Genomic DNA, 13,231 nt, shown 5'->3' on the forward strand with positions numbered 1-13,231 from the left:
AAGTCTAATGAGTAGAAAAAATACATATATATTGTAATTTAGTAACTAAGGGAACAATTTAAATATAAGAAAAGGGACGCTGCACAGGGACTTTAAAATAATCACCGGTCTCAACTGGTTGTTATTTAGTTGTTTGATGAACAAGGATGGCAATGAATTTGAATAATCCATGGCCATTGGCATTTTCTTAAATGTGCCAAATGTGGCAGTGTTTTCATTTAGGACAGAGCTCAGTTGAATAAAATTTGTTGTATCAGTAATACTAACATACATTGAAATTAAAAGGTTTAAAATACAAAGTTAATTTTTACGAGCCAGCCACATTTTTATTTAATTTAACCTTTATCTAACATTGAGATAAAACTACCTTTTGCAAAGGGTGCCTGACATAAAACACAATGTTACAAAGTCAAACAAGACAGTAGACAAGCAAGCTACAAACTTCAAATGGGTAAAGAGACCGCAGTGTAACAGTAATTAAAAAGTAGAGCAGAGGTTAACAACAAGAGCATATTTCAGACACAGCTCTAACAATTACATGTTTTAAGTTAGCAATTGAAAGTAATTTCTCAAATTTCTTGAGGGACTTTAAAGAGTATCACATCACTAGAGCGGAGGTGATGGCTATGTGTATTTCTAATTAGTAGACAGCTGAGGTATGAAGGAAGTAAACCAATTATTGTTTTGTAAATGTTTTGTAATATATACCAGATGTAATGAGGTCATCTCAGACAATTTATATAGCAGACAATGATGGGTTAATGATTTAGCACCTGAAATGAAGCACAAATAACTATGGTAAACTGTGTCCAAGGCATGTAAAGTACAGGAGGAAGCGTGCATGTAAAGTATGTCTCCACAGTCTAAAATGGGTAATAATAATAATAATTTAAAAAGTAGCGAAAATGAGTTTCCTCTTGATTTAACTTAAATATTATTCCTGAAATAGAAACCTAACTTTGTCCTCAGTTTTTAAAATAATTTACCTGTATGAAATTTAAAACCAAGATTATCATCAAGCCAGGTATTTATAGCAAGATACTCTTTCATTGCACTTGTCATCTAAAGTGGTGATTTTCATTTCATCTATGGATAAGAATGAGACATTGCACCAGGTAATGAACAAACTCAAAAATCTATGCTTTCATTTATTTGAATCCATGAGTATCCTTTTTTCCCTCCCATTTTGGAATGACCAGTCATGAACATTTGCTTTACACAGAATTCAGCAGACCACAGACAAGTATGCACTATGACCCAAAGCACATGCCGTCTGCATAGTGTCCTTGTTAGAAACAAACAACTAAAAGGTACATTTGCTGGCAAATTTTACTTACAATAAGGAATAGACTGTGGCTATATTGAGTAGAATGCATATTTTTGAGGCTGACATATGTATTGATGCCAAGTGATGTAGTTCATCTGCCTGTCTAACAACCTGCAAACAGCCTTTGTTTTACTTTGACATGGTGGAAAATGTTCAGTGCCCTGCTAGCAACTCTAAGAGCATTAAAGCCTTTGCCATTCACTTCATTGATCTGTTGGTATGAAAATGAATGCAGTAAAATTCTGAGTCTTAATGTAAGTATATATTTTGGGAAAGCAATATTGTAATAATTGTAAAGCCTTCACTTAGAAAAATTTCTACACATCTGTCATAAAACAAGTAAAAATAATCTTGAAAACATGTCTTAAAATTTGATCATATACGAAAGTAATGAGAAAAAGAAAAGACTTTCTGTATGTATAAGAGTATTTTAAGCAGTATTTAGGTTACCTATTTATCACATTATCACACATCAAGCTAAGTGATACATTAAACTACACTGAAATGACCAGCTCCAAAGTTCACTACCTCTGTGGTGTTTTCAGGAAAGCGCTCATGGGCTATGATATGCGCTCTACTGTTTTTCAAATTGGGGGAATTTCAAGAGCTTTCGAAGTCCAACTTTAAAGCTCAACGTTATCTATTCAGTTGAATGGACCTCGATCTGCTCGTCCGTATTTTGCTTATTATTCCTGGAAATCGGTGCGTTCGGACGCAGTCAAGAACATCGCCACAGTTTACATTTCTCTTATTAAAAACTGCTGGTGACGTAATCTCTGCCGGTAATTCAGATGACTTCCAGCCTTGCTATTCTAAAAGAAAATACCCCTCCCTCTGTATAATCGCATTATCAAGGGCAGATTTCATTTTAAGAAGAGGGAGTAGTATTTTCTCGGAACAGCGACGGGGGCGTAATCAGTAAACAGTGCACAAGACACACCTCTTTTTCTCTCAAACCATACCTTTCTGGTTTGTTTCAATCACCGATTGGCTTACCTCTCAAGTAATGAGTAATGATTTATTTATTAGACAGGGTCCGTTCTGTAAAACCATTGCGTTGTCGAGCTGTCTATGATTTTTTCAGTATTCGTTCGGTTGTTCCGTGTGCTTGCGACAGTGAGGGTGTCGTAAAGTCATATTTTTCGAAGAGGTTCTAGATGTAGGCCTATTAATTGACAGAAGTTATATAGTCTCATTTAATCAGACCGTATATTCACGTCTCCTGGTTTTGGAGGTACTGTAGAATAAGAGCTACCGTTCATCAGACGGGAATTTCAAGAGAGAACGGTAAGTTTATTTCTGGCAATTAGTTTGTAGTTTGCTAGCTACAGTCTGACAATGTAGGCTAGTTACTATTGCGAAATGTGTTTAATGGGGATTGTAGTTGTTGTTTAATGTTGTTACATTAAATTAACACCTTGCTAATGTGATTAGTTTAATCTCACATGCTGCCAAATACTAGATTGTTTGTGTCAAGTAAAGATGTAGCCTAACATATGCTAGCTGGCTATATTGCAACGATACTTTCCTAACAGTTTATCTTTTGCTAGCTCTTGTACTGCTTTAGTTGTTACCGACTTGATACCTATTTGCAAAGCCAAAACAATCTATTTCCACTATACTGTCATATTGTGAATGGATGAGAGCTGTCATAGCGATGCACTTAGTTTACATATGAAATAATACCTCACTGGGAATATCGTCTAATGTTGTGATCAGTTATAATAGAATTTCAGTTGAATATTTTGAAGACCAAGAAAAAAACGTTTACCTATACACTGGAGAAATTGTCTCTACTGCGACTCACGTGAAAGATGATAATGACTCGAGGAGAACGGAATTTCTGATAGTACTCTTAAAACTATAGGCTGTACTCATCTCGAAAGGCCAGCTCTGTGGAAAATGACTGGCTCTGAAATGTTCAAAATGCGGGAGGCAACCTAACTCTCTTTTTGAATTTCTCTTTGAAGTGGGATGTCTGGTTTGTACCAACAGATAGGTAACAGCTCTGAGACTTAGGCCAGTACCTGTGTTGATTTCTGAGTATATGCACGTGTGTGGTCTAGGGAAATTCCTGCTTCCGAATCAGTGATACCGTAGCTTACAAACATCATGTTGACTTTTCAAAGATCATGAGAGACCGATAACAGTGTCATTAATTTATATATAAAACTGTAATACGAAGGGTACTATGCATTATCTGGAACCGTAAGCCTTGTGAAGCTGAGCTGCCGTGAGTTGTAGAGTTTGTAATGCACATTTCAGTTCATTTTCATTGACTAGAACAGAATTAGTTCTCCACTGATTCACGGTCAATAGTTTTAGACTTAACTCTACTCCTTTGTGCACAGTCATTTCATCCTGCAACATTGCTTCATCTGTTGATATGGAGCGAGCCCCATGGAAATCCTTGCTGTACTTCCGAGAATATTTATTTTTATTTTATTTATTTATTTAGTTTATTTAAGAAGGGACAGTGCATATTAACCAACAACAAATGTAAATATGCCAGATTTAGCCAAAAGGCTCATTTTCATCTGTAGTCCCTGGCCAAAGTGTTATAAAAAGGCTTCCTTAAAAGATAAAGGTAAACAGTAAAACATACAGAGCAAAGAAAAAGAAAAAAAAACACACAGTTATTTAAAAAAGGTGGTCAACACAAGCAACAACAGATGTTAGAGGGTTAGAGGGTACACAGACATACTGACATGACACAGAAGCATAGGACATGTAACATTTCAGTGCTGACAGGTTTGTATTTTAATCATCCATAGTTTTAAGTGATGTCTAAAAGACCTGAAGGTATTGAGTTCTTTGAGGTTAGTTGGAATTGAGTTCCACTCTCCTAACCCTCTAACTGACCAGGCAGGCTTTTCCTCATTGGCATAATGCAGTCCGCTCTAGTAACCTCTCTCGTGATGCGAGATGTACCCGTTCGATGGCTAACGAATGCTTTGAGTGGAGGTGGAGCCAAGATTGTGCTCTTATCTTTACAGTTTGTGGACATTAAGTTTACAGTATTTACAGAGTGTAGACATTTGGTAAATCCACGTTTCTCTTGTCTTCTTACATTGTAGTTTCAAACGTATGTTGTGGGTGTCCTCTGGCCTTGTGTTTGATGTGGAGGCAGTCCGCCTATGCGCTACTTTTGTCGTCTTGTCAGTGCTTAAAACTGAAACCAACTTGTCTCTCACATAAACTGCAGTATTTTTCAGATGCGTCACCAAAATGAAACGATGTATTATTTATGCAAATGGATAGTAAATGTTTTATTTGGCAGGTGACAAAGACCACTAAAATATAATGCCAGCGGCTTGCATTATAAGGAAATCACTGACATAACTTTATTTCTGGCTTACGCCACTTTCTCTACCCATATCTTGTTTTGTTTAATCACATTTCGTGAGATGTAGCTCATATCTAAGGCAGCTTAGAAGTATGCAGTATTAGACCAGCTATGGGCTGATGGGCTGATGGCATTATCGTCACCCAGCATAAGTATTGGCAAAGTGTAATTCTGAGAATCTGCTTGAACTGAAATTGAGATTTGTGTGAACTTGTGTGCATGTGTGTATCATGCAGACATTTATGATGTGTACGAGGATGCTGGAGGATGCTTGTTTATCCAATGGAGGCAATTAGTTACAACGTACACAGAAAATATACTGAAAAGTATTTGCCTAACATGATTCTGTTCTCAAAATTCTTCCATTTCTAAAAGATAAACAAAGCATGCAGGGTAAGCTTGAAGTGACTGAACTTCTGGTTGCTTTTGATCTTTTGCAGTTTGATCTTTTGCTGAACGTGCGTATCCTGAACAATTATAAAAATATCTTCAGCATGACTAAAGCAGGAAGGATTATTTATTTTTTTGTATTCATTGTTACCCTACCTGAATGGCCAGGTATGCTTCTTTGAGGAAGTAGGTTAAGGCAAAGGGTGGGTCCTGATCACTGCAGGCTGGCAGCTGTCATGCTGTATAAAAGGCAAGCAGTCTGTGTCTTAACTATATACAGTATTTTCAAAACATACAGTTGCCTAATGTTTGTTTTTTTCACATTGCGTGAAGAATGACATATAGACACATCACTGCCCTCCTGCTATAGTTTAAGAGACAATGAAGGCCTATTCCATGGCCACCATACAGACCCATTCTAAAAAAATGAGTTCCTTGTTTTCAAAGTATTGTGTATCATGTTATTGGAAATGGAGGTGTGATATGGGTGTATTGTTGCATAGTGAATTAGTCCTAAGTACATCAGATGATAAAGAGTGCATAGTCAATACTCTTTGATGTATTCAGGTCATCCAGGAAGAAGGAAGTTTTAAGAATATAGCTGGTGACTTGATTGTTCTCATTCTTGACATATTCCCGTAGGTCAAAACTTCCTGTTAGACTAGAATGGCATGGAATATAGGAACCACCATTATGAGAAGATCACACAGTCAGAAATTGATTGCTAATCTTCGGTACAGCTTTGGGTGTTTCATGGAATATGTCTTGAATATTGATCCAGAAGACGGTGTACCAGGGGTTAGAAGTGTTATCACAAAAAGAGAAGCTTTAATTTGTTCCCTTTGTTAACATCGCATAAGCATAAACTGTAAGCATTTGAGCTCCCAAGTGCTCATTCCCTACTCATGCCTTCTTTGTAATAGAGGATAAAATACAAGCAGATGATATCTGACCATTCTTAATATGGCATGCTATGTGTCTCTAGAATTTGTATTTTGCATTACATTTTTTTTTTACATTTTTCAACACCAATGTGCATATGGTTTGAAACACCGTAGACCCATGACATTGCTTCAGGATTATCCCTGGTGCGCCCGAGGACTGCACGGGTGCTAGGTTAGCAAGACAGATGTGGAGGCAACTATCCATTCAGTTTACAAGATGGGGTTTTATTGTGATCTCTTACTGTAACTGAACAGGAATGGGAAAAAAAACCGAGAGGGTAGACACTGAGCTAGCTCGCTTGCTCATTAACCTCTGAAGAAGATGCTTGTCACATTGACACTTTGGTCTGGCTCTTCTATTAAATTAAATTTTTACATGAAACTATGTTTTGAGCACTCCAGTTTTTACTCAGCTAGTCTCACTCTGGAGAACTTGCCTGGTCATGGAAATTTGTTATTGATCACAGACCTAGTTGGTGGTTTTAAACGCCTTCTCCCTGCCTAACCCCTTCAGTAGCTGAGCTGATTCACATGGGCTTTCCTGTCCTCTGTGTTTTTCTCTGTTTATGATTCATAACACCAGAGACTAGTCTGACTGGAAGAATAAGAGTGGGTGATTGGGCAAATGTCCACTTTTAGCTAATGTTACTGTTCCTAACAGCTCCAAACCCAAAAGAGGAAATGGCTTCACCCTGCGATGACACTTGGCAGAATCTGTGCACTTCCAACAGAGAGAATTCAGGATGTACTAAATCTGCAATCCACCTAACAAGGGTTGCCATAATATTACTGTTTCCTACCCGAATGTGCTATTGTCTTTACCATTGATTTTAGCTCGAGCCATCTGTATTGCAAATTCATTGTTTTTTGGGTGATAGCTAGTTATGTTAGTGGTGAGCAATTTAGTGTTTACAGAGAACATGTTTCTACTGGCAAATGCATGAACTGGACATGAGTACACAAAACTATTTATGCCAAAAATATGGTAGATAGCCAGTTATGCACTCCTGGCCACAGTTGCTGTTGGCATGGACTGGAATTGATATTGGCTGTATGGTTTGCCCCTGAACTTTGGTAAAGCTCCTCCGCTGGGTAGATGCTCATGGGTTGCTATTCTTCTAAAGCAAGATTCCAGACCAGAGCACAGCTTACAGTTTTCAGTATTCTCAACCCTACTGAAAAATACATTGCCCAGGACTAAATATTTAATGGCTAACTTTCTCAGGCAAATGTCTGTGAAGAACATCAGACTAAACCTATTGCTCTTAACCTGGAGCTGTGCTGTTGTGTAGGGAAATATTTGTCCATTCATAGAGTCTCTTTGAGGGCCTTAGCAGGCATGTTATGTTGTATTCCTCATTTTCTGGTATTCAGGGCAGGTCAGGTGTTCTTACTCTCAATTTCTTTGCATGAAAGTTTTCTTCCCCTCACACCTTCAGGATATGAAGGATCCAAAGCTATCACCACATCTGTGTTAGCCGTGCATAAACACATTCTGTCACCACATGTTCTGATGGGGCCGTAGAGCACATAGGCTGCCAGAAGGTGATAAGTCTTGCCTTCTTGTCATGGACATCAGACACAGAACCCCTTTTCTGGACTGAAACACTGAAGATGAGGCCTGGATGCCTGGTACTGTTTGAGTAATGAAAACAGTGCTAGCAAGACCAGAGCTTTGTGAGTGTATCTGTCAGTCATAAAATCTGCACTATGTTTTCGTTCATATTTCCAAAGCCTTTGACATGCAGTATAATTCAAAATAGCTGTAGGGTGTAATGCATATTGTAGTGCAGATATCTTGATGGCAAATAACATATTTTGGAGGGAGAAATCAGCTAACCAGTAGCATCCATCCATCGATCCACTTTATGACTCACTGACTGCTCTATCCAGTAGCACACACATTTAATGTGTTATCTTTTGTTAAGGTGGATTTATCAAACCTTTTCCTTCATTTGATGCTTATAGTCGGGCACATCTCAGATCTCAATGTTGCATAAACACACTTGTGGACTCTTGCTTGCCATGTCATTGAGAAACCTTATACAATGGGTTGGCCATCTCCTTACAAAGTCCTGTGAAGTCACACTTCTGTATCCATGTCTTGATTGAGCTTTTGTTTTAATTAAAGAGGACGTTCCTGTGCTACATGGTAGACTGGGTGGGGTATCATTTATCTGTCAATGCTGGCTCACACTGTTGGTCTTGCCCATTCACAATGTGTACACTGGACATAGTGCTCAGAATATGGTGTGTGGGTTGAGTCTGCACAGTCTCTCTCTCTCTCTCTCTCTCTCAGTGCTTCAGTGCTTCTTTAAACTTCTTTAGAACTGTCTTCTATTATAAATGTTTTGGATCTTCTAATAAAATAGTGTTGTTTCATGTGTCTTTTCTTATACAAAGAATTTGATCAAAAGTTAGTTTATCACCCTTTTGACTAACTCTTGTGTTGTAGTTCTTCCTCTTGCAAGTGTTTTGCATTTATATATACTGTAAGTTAGGAAAATGGGGCATAGGATATATCCATATTTGAGTAGTTAGCTAGTATCACAACAACAATATGAACATACGGATTCTCCCTAATGTATAAATATATTCCAACCAATAAATATAATTATACTGTCATTTTTCAACCTTCATTTTTTTTGCTGAGATGGGACAGTCCAAAACAACAGTTTCCCAAACATTTTTTGGCCCGTCCCATCTCTGCAGTGTCCCCCATGCATTGTAAGTACTGTTTTTCTGAGACCTCCGTGTCTTCCTGTGTTTCTGTACAGGGTTCAGAAGGTGCCAGTCAGGATGGCCCAGTGGAATCAGTTGCAGCAGCTGGACACCAGGTACCTTGAGCAGCTGTACCACCTGTACAGCGACAGCTTCCCCATGGAGTTGCGGCAGTTCCTTGCCCCCTGGATTGAGAGCCAAGACTGGTAGGTACAGTGAAAGGTCTGGGTTCATATCGTGCTGCCGCTATAGATATTCTACTTACTAGCAAGTCACCTTAGTATGTGCTTCACTGAAAAAGTTGGATAGCTGAACTGAGGAAAGGTCTACACTCTTCTATCTCTGTGTATGTGCGCATAGGGCCCGATAATAATTTTGGTAATTTCAGGGCATTTTCAGTCTGCTCCATCTTGGAGTTTGTCCTTTTCACGGTGCATTTTGTGAAAACACAATCGCCCTCTGTTCTGAACCCTGAAATCTGGACTGAACTGGGGCTAAAGTCCAGGTTGTTTTGGCTCAGTTTGCAATCGTGCCCTGGATACAACCAGTATGAACAACTGAGTCCAGGAAAAAAAATTCCGAAATGAGGGATTTGTTCATTGTTTTGTTGAAACTTCACATGCAATTCATGTGGATTACCTATTCTCTGCTTCGTGTTACTTAAAGGCGTCAGAGATACTGCATGTGTATTCTCATTTGAGATATGCACCTGTGTAACTCGGTAATAGGTGGTTCATCTTCAGTTTCACTGCGTATGAGCTGGCCACGAACAGCTGTTACTTACGTGGGCAGGGTACGTATTTCAAAAACTTCCAATTTAAAGGGGAATTTCGCTTTACAACACTTCTGCTTCTCATGACTGATATTGTCCTTCTAATGAATGTGTCGCCCTTCATTTCGATTAGTTAATTCATTATGTTAATATTTTACGCTGTTTTGTTGTTTTCCTTGTAGGAAGTAGACCCAGGCAGTTTAGTGTCGAACTGAGGATGCATATCATTGCGCGACATCTGATGTGGGCGTACCTGCAGACAATAACATTAGGTTGGTCATAGAAATAGTGCTGTATGACTACTAGCTAACGAAACCAAAAATGTCTGAGGACAAAGGAGATTTTGTTTTTGATCATGGGATTGTTGTGCCCTATCGATTCGAGCCGGAATACACAGAAGAAGAGCTTTTATTTTATTTATTTCACCTTTATTTCACCAGGCAAGTCATTAAGAACAAATTCTTATTTACAATGGCGGCCTGACAAGAAAAAAAAGCCACTTAAGGGAAGGGGAGGTGGGCTAGAAGATAAAAGCACAAAATACATCAATAATAACAAACTAAACATAGGCACATGAAAACACAGGCAGGCAAGCAACAGTCAACAAACGAGAGCTGGCTAATTTGCAGGCTGATCGTGCAAATCACAATGACATAAGACCATGAAATGTAAAACATTATATGATACATTAGATGTATATCTTCAAAGAGTCATTTTAATACAAATAAATAAATAATTTAAAGCTAAATGAAAAAGATGAGTCTTTAGCTGGTGCATAAAAGTATCCAATGAATTTGCCCCACTAACAGCCCTGGGGTGTTCCACAGCCTGGGGGTATAATTTAAGAAGGTGGATGCCCCAATCTTTTTCTTCGTGCTGTGGTATCGAGAGGCCAACAAGCCAGCATCAGATGACTGCACAGAGGGCTCGTGCAGGATCATAAGGAGCCATGGAATCTGTGATAAACGTTGGGCCTGAGCCATTGAGTGCTTTGTAGACATGCAGGAGGAATCTATCCTGGATGCCACTGGGAGCCTGTGTAGGGAAGCTAAAACTGGAGTGATATGCTCCCATTGCTTTGCTTTGCTGAGAAGACCAGCAGCGCCATTCTGTATGAGCCGTTAACTATTAATAGATCTTTTGGGCAGCCCAGAAAAAATGGCATTGCGTTAGATACATTTTAAGTTTTTCACCATCACGCCTCCTGAAAAAGATTGTACCTCAGCAATGTGTTTGAGATGACAGAAAGCTGTCTTTGTCACCTTATTTATGGAATAAGTCTGGACCAAGTAAAAGAATTTCAGTATTTCAGTTACTCCCCACTCCCAATTATTGATGGCAGATATGCCAGAAAATAAAGAACTTTGTGTATTTGTGTCATTCAACAGAGAGATATAATTGTGTGTCATTAGCGTAGCTATGGAAATAAACAATTTACTCTCTGATGACCCCACCTAGCGAAAGCATGTAAATGGACAGCTTACATGTGAAAAAACAAAGGGTATATTGTACCTATCTGACACAGGTTAACAAATTTCCTCCCAGTAATATATGAACAAAACCAATTTAGAATATAATCTTAGCAGCCAGCCCAGTTCTCTAGATGATCAATGAGGCTATTGTGGTCAATTGTATCAATTGCTGCACTGATTCTGTATCTAAAAAGAATGTTTGCATCACTACTAAGTCTTAGATGATTGACTGTTTTGGTCTGAGCAGACTCTGTGATATGGTTGGCTCTGGGAACTGACTGAAATTCCTCTAGGGTATTGTTTTTATTCAGAAAGTTGCTGATTTGGTTAAAAACTTCTTTCTCTTACATATAAAAGGCAGATTTGATATGCATCTGAAGTTACTCAGTACCACACTGTTTCAGTTAGATTTCTTTAGTAGAGGCTTCACGACTGCAGTTTTGAAAGCCTCAGGGACAATTCCTGTCTCGGGGGATGTATTTATTATTTTGAAGACAGACCTGGAGATATTATTAATAATATTCTAAAGAAATGTAACACAGATTCTGCTATATATTGTAGTAAATAATGTCTTATCTGCAAAGTTAGGATCACTGTCTACGTTTAGAATATGTTACTCACTCTACTGTTTGGCCAATTTGTTCTGCTCTTGTGAAGCTTTCTTTCAATCAAGCTTGACTTCAATGGACATTGTTACATATTCCACAATGTACATTTTATCTCTATCTTTTCTTATTCAGTATTTTAATGAAGATTTTGTTTCTGGGAAGTTCATGTTATAGGCCAATATTATGTTTGTCATGAAATCAAAGACTGAAAGTTGTTTGTGTAAAAGAATTTAAGTTTTTCCAGTTCTGTGTTATCCCCAACTTCAAATTGTTATACCAACCTTCTCATTCATGCAACTCAGGTACCTTTGGATAGAGAAGTGGTTCTCAGACTCAGTCCTGGGGGACCCCTGTGTATGCTGGTTTTCATTCCAACCTCAACAGCAATCCCAGAATTTTAACAAGCATACACGGGGGTCCCCCAGGACTGAATTTGAGATCCACTGGGATAGAGAGTGCTGTACATAACAACTTAGAATTTAACAGGAATTTTGAAGACCACTTGGTTCTTTCACTTCCACTTGCAAAAGAGAAGTTCAAAAACTTCATGCCATCACTGTAATGTCTTTTCCCCCTATGTTCAGGGCCTACGCAGCTAACCAAGAGTCCCATGCCACGCTGGTGTTCCACAACCTCCTGGGGGAGATCGACCAGCAGTACAGCCGCTTCCTGCAGGAGAACAACGTGCTGTACCAGCACAACCTGCGGCGCATCAAGCAGCACCTGCAGAGCAAGTACCTGGAGAAGCCCATGGAGATCGCCCGCATTGTGGCCCGCTGCCTGTGGGAGGAGCAGAGGCTGCTGCAGTCGGCCACCTCCACCTCGCAGGTACTGGGCCTAGCTTTCAGTTCATTGTAATCGTTTGGTTATGTCAGTTTAAATCAGGCTGGTCCCAGCAATACTCCCAGTGCAGAAATTGGTTATTCAAATGACAGATAAAGCCACTGGTTGACCTTGAAGCTGGCTGAGTTACCCAAACAATGAGAGAAGCCCCCCCATTTTATCCAAGACAGAGCTTTTTTTCAGACCGTATGCAGTGCCATTGCTCAAGAAGGGATACTTTTCTCGATGTAGCTAGGCCAGAAGCTCAGCAGCGTACAAAAAGTTTAGTCTCTAAGCTGCCTGTTAGCTTTCTGCAGTGCACAGAATGCCATTTCGTCATACTAATTTCGCCACGCTAATTTCATTCATGTGTTGCGAAATTCACTTATGAAACGACCCTGTCGACAGCACATTAAAGCACACACATGAAAAAGAGCGCATTCAGTGTTAGGGAACGTCTCTAAATTTACATCCTTAAGACTAGCTATAATCCTCCATTCCCCCCCTGCAGGACGGGCAGGTGACCCACCCATCAGGGGCAGTGGTGACAGAGAAGCAGCAGATGCTGGAGCACAACCTGCAGGACGTGAGGAAGAGAGTGCAGGTGAGGATTCCCTGGGTGTGAGGGCTGACCCGCCTGCACTTGCGTCTGAGCGCGCTCGCCTCAGGCTCATTTACCCGTGTGTCTTTCCACAGCAGTGGCACAGGCACTCACATTTCCAAGGTGGGCGAGCTTCCTCTTTGTAGCTGTCAAGGGCCTTGGTGGTTTTTAGTGCTGATAGATACACTCTGTTCTGGCATTAGCTGAATGTATTTCTGTACCTTTTGG

The 13,231-nt window shown here is 39.5% G+C and overlaps 1 protein-coding gene across 9 annotated transcripts in view; it reads left to right on the forward strand.

The window, feature by feature from the left end:
- The first annotated feature begins 2,302 nt into the window (after nt 1-2,302).
- The window catches only part of stat3 (signal transducer and activator of transcription 3 (acute-phase response factor)), a 29,344-nt gene continuing 18,415 nt past the window's right edge, over nt 2,303-13,231 (forward strand). For 8 of the 9 annotated variants that reach the window (XM_064321810.1, XM_064321814.1, XM_064321811.1 and 5 more), the window contains exons 1-4: nt 2,303-2,614; nt 8,785-8,934; nt 12,165-12,408; nt 12,914-13,006. In XM_064321810.1, coding sequence (XP_064177880.1) covers nt 8,807-8,934; nt 12,165-12,408; nt 12,914-13,006 — 465 coding nt within the window. In that variant the 5' untranslated portion in view covers nt 2,303-2,614; nt 8,785-8,806. Of the gene's footprint in view, nt 2,615-8,784; nt 8,935-9,752; nt 9,773-12,164; nt 12,409-12,913; nt 13,007-13,231 lie in introns of those variants that run through there. The other variant, XM_064321819.1, reaches the window with a different exon arrangement.

Source organism: Anguilla rostrata, chromosome 2 (assembly GCF_018555375.3).
Source record: "Anguilla rostrata isolate EN2019 chromosome 2, ASM1855537v3, whole genome shotgun sequence".
Classification (NCBI taxonomy): Eukaryota; Metazoa; Chordata; class Actinopteri; order Anguilliformes; family Anguillidae; genus Anguilla; species Anguilla rostrata.